This window comes from Barbatula barbatula, assembly GCF_947034865.1.
Source record: "Barbatula barbatula genome assembly, chromosome: 11".
Classification (NCBI taxonomy): domain Eukaryota; kingdom Metazoa; phylum Chordata; class Actinopteri; order Cypriniformes; family Nemacheilidae; genus Barbatula; species Barbatula barbatula.
In genome coordinates this window covers 15,454,328-15,474,810 of record NC_136774.1, presented here as the reverse complement: position 1 = coordinate 15,474,810, position 20,483 = coordinate 15,454,328, and the positions used below count along the sequence as shown (strand labels likewise).

The 20,483-nt window shown below is 40.1% G+C and overlaps 2 protein-coding genes across 8 annotated transcripts; one reads left to right on the top strand and one right to left on the bottom strand.

Annotated features, from left to right (window-relative positions):
• Window positions 1-627: 627 nt before the first annotated feature.
• borcs6 (BLOC-1 related complex subunit 6) lies at window positions 628-11,949 on the top strand. Of its 6 annotated transcripts, none has more exons than XM_079467936.1 (7): window positions 628-762; window positions 946-993; window positions 1,736-2,181; window positions 2,298-2,787; window positions 2,956-3,119; window positions 10,687-10,770; window positions 10,852-11,949. In XM_079467936.1, the coding sequence occupies exons 3-7, from the start codon at window positions 1,747-1,749 to the stop codon at window positions 10,975-10,977; spliced, it is 1,299 nt and encodes a 432-aa protein (XP_079324062.1). In that variant the 5' UTR covers window positions 628-762; window positions 946-993; window positions 1,736-1,746; the 3' UTR covers window positions 10,978-11,949. The 6 variants fall into 6 exon arrangements, with proteins under 6 accessions (XP_079324062.1, XP_079324064.1, XP_079324067.1 ...); XM_079467938.1 differs by having other exon boundaries at window positions 632-762; window positions 2,301-2,787; XM_079467941.1 differs by lacking the exon at window positions 628-762 and having other exon boundaries at window positions 944-993; window positions 1,736-1,950; window positions 2,054-2,181.
• A 541-nt stretch (window positions 11,950-12,490) lies between these two features.
• On the bottom strand, window positions 12,491-17,430 carry LOC306900667 (hyaluronidase-2). 2 transcript variants are annotated; one of them, XM_079467850.1, is made up of 5 exons: window positions 17,157-17,430; window positions 14,708-15,277; window positions 14,177-14,572; window positions 13,999-14,088; window positions 12,491-13,918 (listed from the first exon to the last, which is right to left on the bottom strand). In XM_079467850.1, exons 2-5 carry the CDS (start codon window positions 15,218-15,220, stop codon window positions 13,364-13,366), a joined length of 1,554 nt encoding a protein of 517 aa, XP_079323976.1. In that variant the 5' UTR covers window positions 15,221-15,277; window positions 17,157-17,430; the 3' UTR covers window positions 12,491-13,363. The 2 variants fall into 2 exon arrangements, with proteins under 2 accessions (XP_079323976.1, XP_079323977.1); XM_079467851.1 differs by lacking the exon at window positions 17,157-17,430 and adding an exon at window positions 15,733-15,868 and having other exon boundaries at window positions 12,890-13,918.
• Between the last annotated feature and the right edge of the window lie 3,053 nt (window positions 17,431-20,483).

The window sequence follows — 20,483 nt, the reverse complement described above, 5'->3', positions numbered from 1 at the left end:
ACCCGATCACATAAAATTCTCATATTCATATTAAAAACTCTCATATATTTCGTCTGTCCCTTGTCAAACTTTTCTCAAAACAACTGTACTTTGTAAGTTGCTTAAGGCCTAAATTTGAGTCTGTGCGCATAACTGGACACAAATCATAAATGATAAAGCGTGTCATCAGCTCAAAAACGTAAAAATCAGCAACAGCCAGGAAGTCACAATATTACGTTCTTGTTGCTGGGTTATTATCATAGCATATATTGTTGGTTTTAATTGACATTGATCTTTTAAAATACTTTTTATTGTTAAATGCCCAACACAGAAAGCCATGCGTGTTGAATTTAGGGTTCCTAGGATGATTATATACATTCTTACACGAGAATATATAAAAAATTGCATAAGCCACGTCGATGTAGGACAAGAAAAAGGAGTAACTGGCTTACAGCACGAAAAAACTATCTGTGATGGTGTACTTGTTGCACAAATGCATGTGTATTTGCTAGTTCCTTAACTTGTGAAGTTACATTCATTTATTTTATATTTGTATCTTGAATGACAGGAAATGAAGTCGAAGTGTCCATACCATCACCTCAAAACGTGGGAATCGAGAATTGGAGTCGACTCCAAAAACCCGGAATCGGACGCAGGTTAAAGATACACACAAGCCGTTTTGATTCATGCGTCGACAGCTGCATCAGTCCGGCGGTGTCTAGCACCTCTTGTGGTAAAATGTGTATACTGCACGTCTTGTCTGAGTCTAGCCATCGTTTGTAGGTAAACGAATTTACACCGTATTTGTAATTCTTTTCATTCTAAGACGCCTTTTGGGATTTATTTTTAAATCTAACACAATAATTTGTTATTTTAATTTTGTCGAATCTGTTCAATGAGATGTATTGCTGTCTGTTTTGCGGAACTATAACGTCAACCTTGTGGTTCCGAACGGCAAATATTTAGTGCGGACACAGTTTCCTGGCAACCTTCATCCTGTGAGAAGAGCTGCAGGTAAATATTTAACTTTTTAACCCGTCTTACTCATCGCAAGTCACCGACAAGTCACAAATCGCCCAAAACTATTATGTAATGGTCATAAACCGGATTGTTTCGGCAGATATATTGCCAAAAACACTACGGAATCAGAGGCCTGTTACACCAAAGCTAAGAGCTAACGTCAGGTGACACATGTCGCTTCCTTGAACCTGTTTTTTTCTTTAATGCGATTAACTGGCTCATATATTCGTGAAATGCATGTTTGCGATGTAGAGAATGTGGCAGATTTGAGGATTTATGTCATTATTCACACATGCTGTAGTCCAGCTGTCAGATGATTTAAGCGTCATATGATTTGAATTCCTCTTTTGTGGAGACCCATGATAAATCAAGACTTGATGATGTCATCACATTAAATGTCTTACTGGTGACCGTACAATTAAACTGTGATCATTTTAAAACATGATCAGTCAATATGTACATGTTGATTCTTTGTTTACATGTACGACAGTCGACCATGACAAGTGTGTTTTGTGTCGAGTATCCACAACATTGTTCTATATAAACCAATCTTACAAATGACAATTAATTATACAATTCTATTATACAATAACGTATAATTAATAGGCTATTTAATACGGAAATAATTAGTCAATAGCACATTTTCATGTTGTTGTGTTGCAGCTAAATTGTAGCTTTTTAGTTTTTTTTTAGTACTGACTTATGTGTATAATTATTGTGAATTTCTATTTAATAGCGGGTGGAGGGATGAGCCACTCTCCTTTGATCGGTCAAGATGTGCAGGCAGCAAGCAACGGAGTGGACACCTCTGAACCTTCGAAGGCAGTGGTGGGCTTCTCCCACCACGGGTTAAAGTTCATTGATGAGGCTGATTTTATAGGGCATGATACTCACAAGGGGACATCCGTCTTGTCAGAGACTCTCAAACAAACACCATGCCACATGGACTCGGTATGCAAAGAAACGCACACACTTCATTCACACACAGTTCACGAAGAGACGGCACCAACAGATGAGTCTCCAAACATGACATGCGCACAATCCTCTGAGACAGGGCTAACGCAAGCCCGCTCCAAAAAAGAATGGAGAGGAGGGGAGGAGGAGACAAAAAAAGTCGATGGAGAGGTGAACATCAACAAGAGAGCGATGAAGCAAAGGAAAGAGACGTGTATATCTGTGCAGGTAAAAGTTACAATCAATTTATGCCTTACTGTGTTTCTATGCCTGATTTGTAGTGTTTGACTTGTGTGCTTATATAATTTTTGGCCATTTTTGTAAATATTTTTTAATGTTTTAAGCAGGTTAAAGCACTCTCAACAGAACACCCATCTACTCGTTCTGAAACCAATGAACGGTCAAATCCTGATTCATCCTCTTTCCAGGATAAAGTCCAACCAACTACTTCTGATTCCCCTGATGAGGCCCCTCCCCTTGTTCCAGCCCCTCTCCCTGATCAGACCACACCCCCTATATTACCAAACATTGACGATTCACCGTGCCCAGCCCATGTAATGGCAGAGGTGCGTGTGAGGTCTGTGCCAGAGCGGGATCGTGTTGTGCGTGGCATGCAGGACAGTAAGAGCCTGGATGAGATCAGTGGGGTGTGTGGAGGTGGAGCAAGAGGAGGCGGGACTAGAGGTGGTCAGGCGGAGGGACGCAGAGCAACCATATCTAGTGCCTTGGAACTCGAAGGAACTGTCAGTCATGATGGAGATCTTACACACTTCATTGCCACAAACCTTGAACAGAAAATTAAAATGAGTTCGCGGTTGAGTCTGGACACGGATTGTGAGTATATAATCTTTGATGGGGATAAAGGAGTTTATTTTTAAAAATACTGAGTTTAATAGTGAATAGCTTGATCACAAAATCTTGTGGCCTTAGCATGTGTCTTGGATCTGTCAAAACTTTTTTTGTATTTCCAAAATTTGTTCTGTGTGCATGTGACTCCTGTAGCGGACTGCTCGGGGCCGATTGTACGTGGACGTGGCTCTTCGCGTCGGCCGGCGGATATTCCGCCCATTGACCCGTCGGTACTGGGGGACCTGCATAAACATACTCAAGATGTGGCCCATAGTGTAGAACTGATGCTGCGAAGCCTAAACGGAACCATACAGAATGTAAGTAATACTTAGTATCAAGACGCACATATGCCGGCACCAAAATGTTTTTGAGACCTAAACTTTTCTTTATCTTCACGATACAATTATCATCATACATTTAGTAAGAAAGTGTCCTACATTAAGAGACTGTTACAAATGTAATTTATAAGTATAGGGTCACTTATCTTAAATGTTTCTCTTGACCTTACAAATCTTTTGATCTGAAAGGCATATGCCTAAAATAATGAAAATAATAATTGTTCAAACAAAGAAACATTTTATTTAAAAAAATATTGTTGGAATAAACAACTTTTACTGAATAATGATGAAAAAGCAGTTGATTAGAGTTTAAAGGGATAGATAATCTTCGTAGCTCAAATAAAGATATTTAGGTGACATCCGAGAGCTTTCCAGGCCTCCTTATTGAAACTGTTACGACCCCCTGATTTTATGACGCTCGTTGCAAGAAAGGGGTCAGCAACATAAAAAAGGAGACGCAAGGCAAACGGCAATTTCACAGATTTATTATAAATATAACCTCACATCTCTCACTCTTCACTCTCCACTCACATTCACTCTCCAAACACACTGACTTCAACATACCTAACAGACCAAAAATAGAACTAAATTACAACACATAGACATAAAGAACTCGGTTTGTCTTGGCTCTCGGTCCAGGCATCATGGAGGTCACAGAGTTCACCCCAGACGCCCTCTCTTCCTCCGTTGCACCCCACTTATACACAGCACGAGCCATCAGTGCAACAGGTCTCAGGTGCGCAGGGGCGGAGCCTAACACAGATTGAGAAATTAACACACAAGACAAAGACACAATATACCACAGTAACACCAATAAGGCTTAGGCCGTAACACTTCTCCCCCTAAAGGAAGAATCAGATTCGTTCTCTTTTCTTTCCTTCCTTCCTTAGAAAGGAAAAGAAAACTGATTCTGCATGAATTACCACACAGAACTTAAACCAGTCCGCGAGACAACGCATCGGCTACCACGTTGTCAGATCCTCTTTTATGACGGATCTCAAGGTTATACGGTTGAACCATTAAAGCCCAACGCATCAATCGTTGATTATGGTTGTACATTTTACTCAGAAAAACGAGCGGATTATGATCGGTATAAACAACGACAGGAGAAGAACTAGACCCCACATAAACGTTAAAATGTTGTAAGGCTAACAACATAGCTAAAGTTTCTTTTTCAATTGTTGAATAATTCAACTGATGACGGTTAAACTTAGCAGAGAAATACGACACGGGGTGGCCTATTTCATCAGCACCCTCCTGTAACAGGACAGCTCCCACTCCAACCGCACTAGCGTCCACTTCAAGCTGGAACGGACGAGTCACATCTGGAGCAGATAGCACCGGTGCACTGCAAAGAAGAGATTTTGCAGAGAGAAATGCCTGCTGGCAATCATTAGTCCAAGTAAAACAAATGTTCGGACTACACAAGTTTGTTAAAGGGGCAACAACACTCGAGAAGTTTTTGCAAAAACAACGGTAGTACCCAACCATCCCCAAGAATCTACGTAGTTCTCTCCTTGTAGTAGGTACCGGGTAGCTGAGCACAGCAGCCACTTTTTCGTCTAATGGCCGCACCTGACCATTTCCCACCTGCTTCCCTAAATAGGTGACAGAAGCCTTAACAAATTCACATTTTTTTAAATTTAATGTTAAAGAAGCAGCTTCGAATCGACGAAACACGTCATGTAATGTCAACATGTGTTCCGCCCATGTAGACGAATAAATGACCACATCGTCTAAATAAACATTGCAGTTTGAAACCCCGCCTAAAACGGTTGACATTAGACGTTGAAACGTTGCTGGGGCATTTCGTAGGCCGAATGCCATACGCGTATACTGCAGAAAAGCGTCAGGGGTTACGAATGCAGAAATCTTAGAAGCACGCTCGGTTAAAGGCACCTGCCAATAACCTTTTAAAAGGTCCAATTTAGTGATGTATTTCGCACTCCCAAGATTATCAATGCAATCATCAATACGCGGTAATGGAAAGGCATCAGCCACAGTAACAGAATTTACCTTTCTAAAGTCAGTACAAAAACGCAGAGACCCATCAGCCTTCGGGACTAGAATGCACGGCGAGCTCCAGGGACTATTGCTCGAAACAGCGAAACCATTCTGTAATAAATACTTAACCTCACTTCTCATTAACTCTCTTTTACTTATTGGACAACGGTAAGCATGTTGCTTAAGAGGTGCTGCACTGCCGACCTCGATATCATGCTGGATGATATTAGTACCGGGAGGAACGTCATTGAACAGACTCGGGAAACTGTTTATCAACTTCATTAAGTCTGCTCGCTGTTCAATAGATAAATAGGAGAGTTGAGAGGGCAATGAAGCTAAAACTTCAGAATTTTCTAAACATCCTCCTTTTAGAACTTCCATAGAAACATCCAACCCATCGTCCCAAGTGTCGGTAGGCAAAACACAAGCTAGCAATGAAACACGCTCTGTGGGTAACTTAGTTGCCGGTTCACAGACAGTCTCAACATTGTTCACTTTTGGTTCCACACGACATAAATATGGCTTTAACATATTTATGTGACATAGACGAGTTTTTCGCCTCCGTTCTGGAGTGTACAAGATGTAATCAGTTTCACTCAACTTACTTTTGATCACGTAAGGACCGGAAAAACGCGCAGAGAGAGAGGATCCAGGAATGGGAAGCAACACTAGAACTTTCTCGCCGGGCTGAAAATTCCGTGCAACTGCCTTCTTATCAAAGCGTTTCTTCATTCCCTTTTGTGACAGAGAAAGTACTTCTTTCGCCACAGTACAAGCGTTGCGCAAACGTTCACGAGTACGTGACACAAAATCAAGGACATTGGTTTTCGCAGACGAACCGTTACCAAGAAATTCCTCCTTTAACATTTTCAAAGGTCCCCGGACATTATGCCCGAACACGAGCTCTGACGGGCTGAATCCAAGAGATTCCTGACGTGCTTCGCGCACCGCAAATAACACTAATGGAACTCCATCGTCCCACTCCTTTCCAGTCTCTAGGCAATACTTACGCAGTGCCGATTTTAATGTTTGGTGCCAACGCTCCAAAGCTCCCTGCGACTCAGGGTGATAGGCACTTGACACAACATGAGACACTCCCAGAGCCTTTAACGACGTACGGAAAACATGAGACATGAAATTTGAACCCCGATCGGTTTGGACAGTTTTCGGCAACCCGAAAGTTGAAAAAAATTTTGTTAACGCTTTAGTGATTGTCTTGGCCGTTATGTTCCGTACCGGAATGGCTTCTGGAAAACGTGTAGCTACGCACATGATTGTCAACAAATATTGACAACCAGACTTGGCACGAGGGAGAGGACCTACACAATCGACTAGCACACGCTCGAATGGTTCGCCGACTGCAGGGATAGGACAGAGAGGAGCGGGCGGTAAAACCTGATTAGGTTTTCCACTGACCTGACAAATAGAACAGGTTTTACAGTACTTCCCAACATCAGATTTTAACCCTGGCCAGAAAAAATGCTGGAGCACCCGGTTATAGGTCTTAGTTATCCCGAGGTGTCCAGCCCAAGGATGGTCATGGGCTAGGTGTAAAACATGTGGTCGAAATGTCAAAGGCACCACAATTTGATACACCACATTCCAATCTTCCTGCTGCTCAGGATGTAAGTGTTTACTCCATTTACGCATGAGCACATTATCTTTCCAGAAGAACTGGTGGTTACGCAGTGACCTTTTGTCATTTTCAACACTTGTACGACATGGGGTTAAAGATGAATCATTTCGCTGAGCTTCAATCAAAGTGTCACGCGAGACGATTAAGTCAGTAGTAAGATCAAAACAAACAGAGGACTTTGAAGTTGTTCTAGACGAGACTGGAGAATCACAAAGAACATCGGTTTCCAAAATCTTTGAAAACACGGAATCGCAGAGAATATTACTTTCCTTAGGGTCATGTTTCGCTTGTGCTCGCGTCACAACAGCACTAAAAACATCCGGCAAATTTTTAGCAAGTACATCAGCATGCGAGTCGTTACACGGAACATCAATCACTTGCACTACCGGCATTACCTTACCTCCAGCTATATCATTTCCCATGATAAAGTCAACACCTTTTACAGGTAAAGAGGGACGAACTGCAACTTCAAAAACCCCAGAGGCCAAATCAGACGAAACATATATGCGATGCAGAGGAACGGGCAGATAACCCATTTCAATACCCTGCACCACCGCGCTGGTATTACAATCAGAGTCAGCACAAAAATCCAAAATCTCTGATAATATGAATGACTGAGACCCCCCTGTATCACGAAGGATTCTTACCGGTTTTCGACCTTCGGCCTTCTCATTTAATGACACAAATCCATTGAAAATGAAAGGCTGAAAACAACTATCAGGTGTCGCGGGGGAAACGGAGAACAACGGAGACAAAGTTTTCACCAAAACAGAACCTCGAGGTTGAAAAGATGAGGAACCTTGTCGCTCTTGTTTACGTTTTAAAATACTACACTCAGCCAAAATATGTCCCAGTTTATGACAGTAACCGCATTCAGTACTAGACTTTGGACTGGTAGGAACCCATTTGTTTCTCGAATCAGAAAGATTGTCTTTTTCTCTTAATGAGGAACCCCCAGAATCAGACGGACGCTTATAAAACACAGTTTTGTGCATTAATGCATACTCGTCAGCTAACACAGCAGCCTGTTGAACAGTGCTGACTTTTTGTTCGTTCAAATATAACGCTGTACGTTCTGGAACACAGTTCTTAAACTCTTCAATCAACAAAAGTTCTCGCAAAGAGTTATAATCAGTTACCTTGCACGCTTTAATCCACCGATCAAATAAGATACCCTTTTCGCGAACAAATTCAACATATGTTTGTGAAGTACCTTTTTTCGTGGTTCGGAATCGTTGTCGATAGTGCTCAGGAACTAATTCATATGCCCGTAGGATTGCAGTTTTCACAGCATCATACTGTACGCTTTCCTCTAACGAAAGAGATGCACACACCTCTTGCGCCTTACCCGATAGTTTACATTGTAGCATTAATGCCCAAACCTCGTTCGGCCATCTCAAAGCTACCGCAACCCGTTCAAAGGCTTGAAAATATGCTTCAACTTCCTTCTCACGGAAGGGTGGGACGATAGAGATGTTTTTAGCCACATCAAAATGTGTCGAAACCGGCGCTACAACCTCCGCTGCAGTAAAAGATGGTACAGAATTAATACCTGAAGATGATGGACCAGCCGATGTCCCAGAATCACCCTCCAACAACCTAGATGTTTTAACAATAGATTTTTTTGGTACCTCTGGAACAGCCTGCAACTCCAACTCCCTCAATCGCACCTTCGTATCAGCATCGATTCGGTACATTTCGATCTGACGCTTCAGATCATCTTGTCTCGCCTGAGCTCTGTCCTGAGTCTCCAGTTGTAACCGTGCTAAACGTAATTTTAAACGTGAATCTGAATGAAGACCTGGAGAAGCTTCTGTGGAAAGTGAAAAAGGTTCAAATTTAGGCATCGAGAAGGACGGACCTACCTCCCCATCAACCCCAATCAATGGAGTCACTGGACCACTACTCGACACACGTAAGGGCGGACTTCCTACAGCCGGTGCCACCAACTCCGCTGCTGCAGTAGGAACAGTCTCCATAGAGGGGAAAACCCCATTTTTAATCAAGCTATCCACCAAACTAGCCTTTAACTCTGGTTTTCGTAGTGTTTTAGAGATAGAAATCTCATAATGTTGAGCAATAAGAAACAAATCATTTTTCCGACATGTCTCTAGAACTTCAACACAGGGTTGATCTATAAATTGTTTTAACTCAAACGTTGCCATCTTCAAACGAAAAGGAACAGTGCATAAAAATACATAAACAGTAAGGATAATCCAACACTCTCTGGACCTACTTACCTAACCATCAAACTAACTATACCCTAACTAATCTTCAGAGGGTACCGATTAAGAGATGGCGCTCTCTCCCCCGGAATACCTCCAAAAACAACAAACTAAAATAATAAAAAAAACAATAAACAGTAAACCGTCGTCAGGACTGGCGCTAAACACAGCCCTGCTGGCTTACTCTTTCTAACCAGAGAATGTGGATTACCTGAATCAAATAAATTACTACTACTATCCGGACACAAATCCGACGAGCCCCCATTTATGTTACGACCCCCTGATTTTATGACGCTCGTTGCAAGAAAGGGGTCAGCAACATAAAAAAGGAGACGCAAGGCAAACGGCAATTTCACAGATTTATTATAAATATAACCTCACATCTCTCACTCTTCACTCTCCACTCACATTCACTCTCCAAACACACTGACTTCAACATACCTAACAGACCAAAAATAGAACTAAATTACAACACATAGACATAAAGAACTCGGTTTGTCTTGGCTCTCGGTCCAGGCATCATGGAGGTCACAGAGTTCACCCCAGACGCCCTCTCTTCCTCCGTTGCACCCCACTTATACACAGCACGAGCCATCAGTGCAACAGGTCTCAGGTGCGCAGGGGCGGAGCCTAACACAGATTGAGAAATTAACACACAAGACAAAGACACAATATACCACAGTAACACCAATAAGGCTTAGGCCGTAACAAAACCAAGGTGTCAGTTTTTGCCAAGGTCCAGAAAAGTACAAAAGACATCGTTAAATTGGTCCATCCGCGCATAGTGGCTCAGTTGAATTTGTTTGATGCGACGAGAATGCTTTGTGTGCGCAAAACAAAACACTGACTTTAATCGATATATTGTCAGTGTATGGCGCGTTCATGAGGGCATTTCTTCTTAGTGATCTTCTTGGACCGGAGCACTTTGACGCATGCGTATTAGATTTGTGCGCCGAACGCCGCATGGAGCTTGCCCTTATTGGACATTTGCACTTTGACTCACAAAGTTGAAGCACAACTCTGTGTCTCTTCATACAGAAGAAGAAGATCTGTCGAGAATGTGCGCCATACACTGACAATATATTGATTAATTCTCACATAAACCATTCTCGTCGCTTCAAAATAATTCAACTGAGCCACTGTGCGCGGATGGGCCTATTTAATGATGGCTTCAGTACTTTTCTGGACCTTGTCAAAAACTGACACCATGTTTTCAATGAGGTGGCCTGGAAAGCTCTCTGACGTCACCCAAATATTTAAAAAAAAATGTATGCTCCGAAGACGCCAGAAGTTCTCTAAACATGTTTAACATCATGTGGGGAGTAAAAACACAAGTAGTAGATTTTTGGGTGAACTATCCCTGTAAAATGTCTTAAATATTTTTTTAAAGAATCTCAAGGTAAGGCCTGAAGAAGTAGTTGGTAGTTGGCAGATAAACTGCCTGGATAATTTTTCTACCAATTTTAAGCAAAAGGTATATTAAAGGAAGATAAAATATGAGAAAATTGTCATTTTTTAGTCATAACCTAATCCCTATGGTTGCATTTGTGTTTTCATAGTTTTGGTGAGTTCCTAATATGTGGTAAGAAATATTAATGAGTGACCCTAAACCTTGACCCATTACTGCTACATGTATATGCAGATATTGGTATAATCACAAGTAAACTCTCTGTCTCACCAGATGACTGCACTTAGTGTGGGTTATATCCAGACGTATAGAGACTCAGTTGACAGTTTGGGAGAGTCCGTGGACATGAGTATAAAGGTGAGAGTTGGTCTGTCAGACATGTTTTTTGTTTGTTTGTTTTTTTAAATGTATTTAAACTGTGTTTGTATGTGGTTGCAGGGAATGTACACACTCATGGCACGGTGTGAGGAGCTGGATCGCTCCATGCAACCTATTCATACTCTAGCTGCTCAGATCAGGGACATCAAAAGAACCCTTGATGCCCTTGAAACCATCTGCAAGTAACTTGCTGCAGACCGCACCCATGGCCAAGAGAAAACTCCACCCCTTTGGAGAGAAGCTGCAGTCATTCTGCTAAATAACGTGCAATGGAATGATTTTGCTAATTCTGATGTGTCCTAGCAATGCTTTGCAAGTGCTCGTCTCCTTAGGGACAGCTTTCTTCTTCACCCTTTCCTTTGGAGATCACATCTGTAAGTAACACCTTCTGTTGTGGCTCCTCCCCTCTAGAGGCATTGCCTGGGAAAACAGTGTTAAGTCTTTCCTGTTACTTACACCGTCCAAACCTTCCATGTCACCACAGAACAGACTGTCATTGGGCAGCAAAAATCAGATTGGTGTTATTATTGCCCTCTTTATGGAGTGGGTGTATCTAGCTGGGTGTTTTAACAGATTGTGTCAGTTTCCCCTGTAAAGAAGTAAAAGTGTGTGTAACACCAGTTTTTGCCAGGGTGAAAATGGGAAGCCATGCTCTGTGTACACCTGGTCCTCATGGACGTCTGTGTCCTTCTGTGTTTCTGCAGAACGGATGCCACGCATCCCAGATTTCACAGCGACCATTATTAAGTTACATCTTGTTGTATAGGCTCGCCTAGGAATTGTAGGCCCTTGACTGATGTGCGGAGAGTTATGACAAATGTCCTAAGATGCTTTAAATGTTTTGTCATATAGTGAAATACAGGATTTCTTTTCTGAATGGTGAAAACATTTAACTTTACCTGTTTGAACTGTCCTGTCTTGCTCAAAACGTAAACCCTGATATGTCGAACAATCTGTCATTGATGTATATTTTAAATTATATAAACTAAAATAAATTTGCTAGAATGATGTACTTGAATTTTTGTGATAGTTTGTAGTTCTGCTCCGTACATGTTTTGACAAAATATGATTCTTTCTGTGCTCAACTACACCGTTTCATTCTGTCAGACTTTCTAGTCATTGAAGAATATGAGTTTTTGAATAAACATGTAAACATTTTTTTTTCCTGTGGGTGTTTGTATATGTCATGCAATTTACCTCAAGCCCAAGAGTCATATCGCTAAATATTTGTAAAGGCTTTATATTTGCATGGGCGCTTAACTCATCTTTGCCTTCAGATGCTAGGATTAAGCGTTAACTTGGCTAGTTTCTGTTTTTTTTAAATGTAAGAGATAAAGTGACAACTAAACATTTGATAAGATTATAGTTAAGGCAGATGGAGGCGGGGTATTGCCCAGCAGGACATCAGGTGGATGTGCTATCTCGGTTTTGGTCAAACGCCTTATGCATGTTTGATATTGTTGCGCGTGCCGGTTTACGCATGTGATGAGCATATACAGTTAGATCCATAACTATTTGGCCGGAAGCACATTTTTGTTATTTTAACTGTGTATCAAAATGTATTTGATTTATGATGGATATTGTGTTAAAGTGCACAACAAGAGTTTATTCACATCCAGATGAGAAGGCTTTAGGAATTATAGCTCTTTAATATGAAGCCCCCCCCCCCCCCTTTCGAAGGACCAAAAGTAGACAGTTTAATCAAAAGCTGTTTTATTCACAGGTATGGGCTTTTCCCTAAATATATATTCATAAATGAAGCATGTTAAAGGTCTGTAGTTGATTCTACGAGTGGTGTTTGCATTTAGAAGCTGTTGCTGTGAACTGTTCAATAATCTTTGATCCCTTGAAAAGGGGGGCGCTTCATATTAAAGAGCTATCTGTAGATACACATTGTTTGCTCATGTCTGGGTTTGCAAATTTGTTGAAACACTTTCATTCTGGCTTATTATCTTAAAACATCATTCAATCTGCTTGTGGTGCTTAAAGAGTTGAGGTACATTAAAGGGATAGTAATAGTAAAATAACCCTCATTCCATTAAAACCGTGTGACTACGTTTTTTCCTCAGAACACAAAAAGAGGCATTTAGAAGAAATTGGGTAACCAAACAATACTGACCCCTGAATTTTATTTGATAAACACAACATGCATTTTCTCAAAATATATTTTGTGTTTCACAGGTTTGACATCAGACTGAATGATGACATACAGTAAGGTTATAGGCATCAAGTCAGTTGATGGTTAAATTGGTCACGTTTTTCACAGAAAAAAATCGTACACTTAATCTGTAAAATGATTTATTCGCCACGTGGCTAGTCTGTGTTTGACTGAGCCTAGAATTTGTTTTATACAATAAAAAAGTAGTAAATTTTGCTATGAAATGTCAAACAACAGATTGGTCACATGAGAGTGTTTAAGTTTCATGTAAAGATTCTGATTCAGATCTGCTCATATGTTCAGACATGACTCATATTAAATTATGCAAATTGTGTATCTTGGAAATAAATCTCTCTTCTTCCTTTGGGAATCTCTGACAAAAAGCTTTTTGCAATGAACAATCATCACCCAAAGTCAAGGCAAACAGGGGTTAAAAAAACTTCCGGTTCCAGAAACAGCAAACATGATGAAGTTGACAAGAACCATCGAGGAGAGAAGCACGACAGGTATACTAAGTGCACAGCTCCCACTGTCCATCATTTGTTTAGTAGGCACTACTGTAACTGAGGCTGTGGCAACCACCGTTCTTTCACTCTGGCTTATCCCACTAATGGCCTTTACTGTAGGTAATGTTATTTTTCGTCCTTTTTCCACCACGCCATCCGATTCCTGATCTGCTGCGGCACCTTCCAAAGCCTCGAACCACTGGCAGCGAAAGTCCTTCCTCCAGATGTCTACAAAAGCAGCGGGAAGTTCTCCTGTTGCTCGGACGCCTTCAGCCCCATTTGGCACAAGCAGGAAGTGGGGTGAAGGAAGATGAAGGTAGGTGGGTTCCTCTGGTTTCTTGCGCACACAGCGTCCGCGCCCCTGACACAGGGAGACTCCACAGAGACGGGTGGCAGTGGTGATGTTGACAGCGTAAGGGCCAAGGATCTCACGAACGTATAGGCCAAACTCTGAGCAGGATTTCTGTTGGAGAAGACACATACATTAATTCAGAATAATCATAAGAATAATAGAAAGAACAGTCAAGAATGAAGTCAAGATACCTGTGTTTTAACTGCTAAGGCTCTTTCCCATATAATGACTCCAGATGCACCCATGGCAGCACTCTCTCCTATAGTATTCACTAAGTCAATCTAATATACAAACAAATAAAAAAATATATTACAGGTTAAACTGAATAACAATGAGCTTTATTTAACTCACACTTTGCCTGTTTGTTACCTCTGACAGAAAGTTATTAGTGGAAATGTATGAAGTCTTGACCAATGGAAACACTGGAAGATCAAAAGTCCTCCCTGCGAGTGCCGCCACACGCAACGCTTCTCTGATCTGATTGGTTGCGTAAAGCCACGCCCCCTTGCCTCCCTCTGGCAGCTTCTCCAGTGAGAGGATTGGGTAAAGAGCACCACTTTGTTTCCAGAGCCACATCAGCTCATCATTAAGAGCCATTTCTGCCGCAGGACAGCGTCCTGTGTAATTGGCCAGCGCTATCTGGGCGGAGTCAAAGTTATAACAGTTGGGATAAGGAGTCATGCCCCATAATCTCTGTGGGCGGAGTCTCTTCACCTCTTGTAACGTCTCCATCATTATAGACTGGGCTGCTGCTTCAAAGTCAACCTGACAGGAAATTACATCATAATCCATAATATAATCAATGTAACAGACAGCATAAAAGATAGCATTCTTGTACAGACTACTTTGAAAGGTGTAAACACTGGTCCAGAAACGCTTCTGGTTTGTAATTGTAATTACCTGAGCCCACTTTTCCACCTCCTCTGCGCTCCAGTCTGGAAAAAATCCCCTGAGAAGTGCCCTTGACTCCACATGGTACTTTGTTTTACTACCCCTATTCCTATTCCACTGTGGTGCCCACTCCTGCCAGCACAGCACCCCCAGACCAGGTGCTCCTGCCTGGGGTAGTGTGGCTGTTAGATCCCCCTCCACCCTCTGGAGGTGAAGGTCAAGGCTGGTGTGTTGCGGCAGGCCACCTTTAACAGAACTATCCTGTGCGTTGAAATACGGAAAAAGTCCCAGTGTGTCCTCATAAAAAATAGCCACACGGCCTTCCCACTCCATCCCAAATCCTGCTGGGTCCGGCCGACCCAAACAGTCTTTATCCGGGACCCCCCACATAACTAGGAAAGGCTGGCCAGCGAGAAGAGGGGCCCGGGCTGGACCGCAGACGCACGCTGGGGTGAGTAGACAGATACGGATGAGCAGAGGAGAAAAGAAGAGGAAGAGTTTGGTGTGTTTTCGTCCAGCCATGGAGCTGAGATAAAGAGGCGTCAAGGTCCCTCATCCGTGAAGTCACAGGAGAAACCCCTTTAGGGGGTAAGAATGACAGAGGAATTGAAAAGAGAGAGAAACTTAAAACAAACAATGCATGTTTTGACTGTAATTTCAATTATTTCTGTCTTAATACACACAATAGCCAAAATTTATAAAAAAAAGAATCAAGACACATGAGAACTATTATGACACAATAACCCTCATGTTATATTCCGTCAACACTTCGCTGATTGATTTTTCCTAATTCTCTTCCCTTTCCTTCTTTAAAAAAAAAAAAAAAACACGTACTAACCTCACTATTCTTAGCTTTTTATACTGTGCCAGGCTTTAATGGACTAGTTTGATGCACTTATGTATTTTGTTGCCTTTGTTGTTATAATTGCTTCCAATGTTTCCTCATCTGTAAGTCGCTTTGGATAAAAGCGTCTGCTAAATGACTAAATGTTAATTTAAAAATTATAATTAGGGTTGATTAATATTTGTACTACCATAGATACAAATGAATACAAATACAATGGTTAAACTGTATTTACTTTACTGAAACTATAGTAAATGTATGGCTACTTTGGTTTAACTAAGCCTTCGAATCACTCCGGCATTGATATCATTCGCCATCGTGAAGTCTAACACACCTAAAGCGAGACACTTTAGGATAATTCATCAGTAATTAGATTTATTAGTGCTGATCACAATCAAGCGTTAATTACAAACCTGCTGTTCATTGTCATCGCAGCCAGAGGGCGCCAGAGGGTCAAAAATTCGCGCCCAACACTTATGGATTTTAACGACCGATTGCAATAAAATATGGTTTTCAAATACTCAAATTTTAAAGTAAAGCTTAGTTGTACACATTTTAATTATGTCATTTTTTTACCTGTAATTCAGTTTTAGGAAACTGTAGATTTTGATGTCGTTTCAGACACCTACAAAAAAGTAGCATTATGTCGTATTAGCAGTAGTATCGTATTAGTTTATATTTTGGTTTCCCCATATACTGGTTTCTATTTTACTATTTAGAGTGTTGGAAACTCAAAAAACATAACATCTAGTCCCGTTTAAATTTGACGCTTGCTTGCTTTAACTATAGCAGTCATAATAAATGAATAAATCTTTGTAGTACAGTACAGTATAGTTAAGAATCACATACCACACTACTATGTTCTCCTCACAGTAACCTTACGAAAACAAAAATATATGGCGAATATAATGGATAATAATATTATAGTTCAATGGCCTATACATTAAATGTAATAAAATACATTTCCATATTGGAATATTATATATATATATTATTGTATATATATAGCCTATTATTAATATTATTGTTATTTATATATATATATATATATATATATTATATATATATATATATGTATATATATAAATAACAATATGTTAACCCTGGTTTTTGTAATATATATTTTAATTTATCTATCAAAAACACCATATACACCTGTACTATAATAAAACCATGGCCAATTTCCCCAAGGGTAGGACTTATGTTTAAGTTAAACATTATAAGCTTTCTCAGAATAGGCTATCTTAACCTGAAAGAAAGCTAGTTTATCATTCTCATCCACTGAAAAGTCATTTCGTTTCTCATTCAGTTGTAAAGTTGGTAATGTCAAAGCAATCATTTGTTGTTCGTGGGATGTTGTTGGGCACTTCCTGCTTTTGGAGAGGCAGTGGAAAAATTACTTTGTTTTTCTAGTGCGACTTTCCGTTTTATTAGCAGAACATCTAGTTTTTTCTATTACCGATATCATCATTTGGAAACAGACTAGCTCTTTTTAGTCTCGTTTCCCTCATTAAGTCAAGAGGGTTTCAGCTAGATATATACACTTTATGTACTGTTTATATACAGACAGTATACACTTTTTAGGGGATGGAAATAAAGCAGTGAGTTACTCACCTGTGCATTTGCCGAACAGGTGTGTGTACCTGGAACCCCAGGTCAAAGATTCCAGAGGGAAAGGTCAGGGTGAAGAGGGTTAGTAAAACAGCTTTTCCAGGTGATAAAGAATAAGAAATTAGCACATCTGTGTTGCTTTGAGCGTTCAGGTGTCCTGGTTCTGTACAGGAAGCAACTTCAACCCAATCATGAGAGATGAGATGTCCTGATAATAAGATGGATAAAGTGGCAGGAAGGAGGAAAGACAGAAGAAAGCAAGCAACCTCACCTTCACCGGTAATCTTTTAGTAAGCAGGGTCACTACCGACCATGATAATCACATGATCAGACTGACCGTATAATCTCTTAATCCTGTTCCAAACACACCTACACACTCACAAAAATAATAACACTTTAAGTGCACGCACATTTGTTGAAAATCACAAGCATGCAAGCATAACAGTAACCTACATTTACTTTCAGCCATTATATTTTCTTACATTGTTTATGAGTGTTTTCTTGAGCCATACAATTCAACATTTGACAAACTCTACTGTCACACTGAACATTTTGTTGCTTGAATGACTGTTTCATGCATTCTGTATGTCACTTTACCAAAGTTTAAGTCTATTGGCTGATGAGGATTATTGGTCAGATTATTCACAATTATCCAAACATAATCTGGCATAATCTTAAACCTAAAATCTATACATAATCCTCTCTAGATTTCATTGTTTAGAACAGAAAATGGTCAATGTGACGTTTTTCACCTGCTGTCACACGATGCACATTGGTCAAGTTTATTTATAACCATAAATGTAAATTATTTTACATTCATTTATTGACTGAATGGAACTATATATATTTCGATCTGAACTATACGAATAAATATTATTTTAAAAAGACAGGATGATTCCAGAAAGGATGGTTTTGTAAATGGATGTATAATATTTGATTCCTGTTATATGATGCTAGGTGGGAAATGCGCTTTATCGTCAAATAAATAGTTGGTTAAACTTCAAAAAATCTAAATGGTCCTAAAATAGGCTTTCTTTTAATTGAAAGAGTTTAGATCATAATGTATTTAGCATAATTTTATCGTTTCCTATGATCTTTTGCAGGACTATGATTCACCTATTTATTCGGATGGCTACACTAAAACATTTGTTATAAATGCGAGGTGAAGGCAGGACCTCCATCATGTTTTTTTTGTTTTCTGCTTAATCACCTGAAACCGATCACATATAACAGATTAGTGTGTGTTTGTTTGTTATAGGAATGTTCAGTGTGTGCCTTTGTGTATCCAGTGCATGTGCTTGTGTGGTTTTGTTACCTGTACAGAGTTTTGTGTGTTTGCGTGTACATATGTTTAGTTGAGATTATCTGTGTGATCTGTGGTATCTAAGGTGATGCCTGCTCTCCAGTCCTGTAACCATAGCAACGGCTCAGACGAGTCCGGTCCAGAGAGTGGATGGGGGGGGGGGGGGTTAAGGAGACCTTCGTAGTGTGTATGTGTGTGTATTTGGCTGAGGGTTTTAGTATGGACAGTCAGTTTTGTAGAAGCCGATGCATGTTTATTTAACGGTGGATGTTTGGTGAGATTGACTTTAGTATTGTTATTGTTTCTGTATGTTTATATTGAACCCTGGAAATAAATGGAAGTCAAATGAATATCATAAATGGAATGTAGACTCACCCCATGTTTTGACATTGAACTCACACTTAAGATTTTACACTTCAGTCGAATCACCGTTTAGCTGGATGTACTTTTTTTGCTTAAAGAATATATTTTGAAGGTTACGGTCTTGCTTGAAAAGCAAGAAGCTTTAATAAGTTACTAAATCCATTTGAAACATACGACATCTAAATGTTTTACTTCACCTTTCACCAGTTTGTATCCTTGTTTCCAAACGCTAAATGCAGATGGAAACAGGTGTGGAGGTTTGGATGTGACCTGGCTCACCCCGTTGAGCTATTGTAAACACCTCTAACTCCACTTTATTCTTTAAATCCTGTTTCTCTTAGTCACCGCTCATGTGTTTTTTATGTTGGGTGTTTTGATGTGCATTTGCAATTACACTTATATTGGTTTGACATGTTTTACGTAGATTCCTTGAACACGCTGACATCTATGACTTAAAAAAGGATGGCTAATTCTGCATCAATTCTCAAAGAAACAAAGCAAGCAAACCAAACAACATGTTTCTCGGTATTATGTTGGTGAGGTTGTTCTGCTTTCCGTGAAATGTTTTTCACATGGGTATTAGTGAGTTTACTAGGTGATAAGCAATCAGTCTCACTGTGTTTGCTAAAATGTGATTAGTTAGAAGTTGGTTGTCCCAACTTTGAGGAAAAAGAGCTTGTGTGAATCCTTTAAAATATCTAATGTGTCTGTCAGGTGCAAGTTGAGAGTTTTGTAATGTTGCTAATGAAACCACCACTCTCATTCTTTTCTTAAAGGAACAGTTCGCCCCAAAATATTAATTCTGTATTAATTTACTCACCCTGGTTGCCAAGAAAATGTCAGAATGTTTATTTTTGGGTGAACTGTTACTTTAAGAAGAATTTACATTTACGCCTTTGGCAGACGCTTTTATCCAAAGCGACTTAGCATCATCCTATACATTTATACATAGGTATGTGCAATCCCCTGGGATCTAACCCACAACCTTGTGTTGTTAAGACAATGCTCTTACCACTGAGCTAGAGGAAAGCTGAAAAGCTAAATATTAAGAATTAATATTAATATGAATTTAAGCTCCATATGTCTCCTCTTGAAACTCCTTACATCATAAAGTTCTTTTGCAAGTAACTGAGGGATATATATAATATATTTTTGTGTCATTCTCAGCTTAATTCAGTACAGCCAGACCTTCACATCCAAGCTCATAGCAACAAGTCAGTAACAAAACTTTCACTGTTTTCCTACGTGGCCACCAAATAATGACAAAATGTTTATGGTTTTGCTAAAATACTATATTTACTCTATTTAGCATTCTCTTTTTAAAACAAATTGTTTCTACATCTAGAGTTGCAACACTGCCCTCTTGTGGTTTGAGTTGTAAAGAAGCAACTGGTCTCTTGACAGCATATTACACCTGCACTAAATGAACCGAAAACTTCCCAAATTGTTGTTTTCCCCAAAAGAAATAATCCACTTTTCAGCCCTAGTGTAATGATGAAACTTTGTAAGCGTGTTTGCATGAGTTCTGGAGCATAAACAACTCCGCTAAACTGTGGTTTGTCCCTGTTGTGCATGATCGTGCGTAAATGTGTTTTGGGACTAGACGACAAAAGGAGTTTGAACGTAGCATGAAACCGGAAAGAGGTCCACAAAAACAAGTAAAT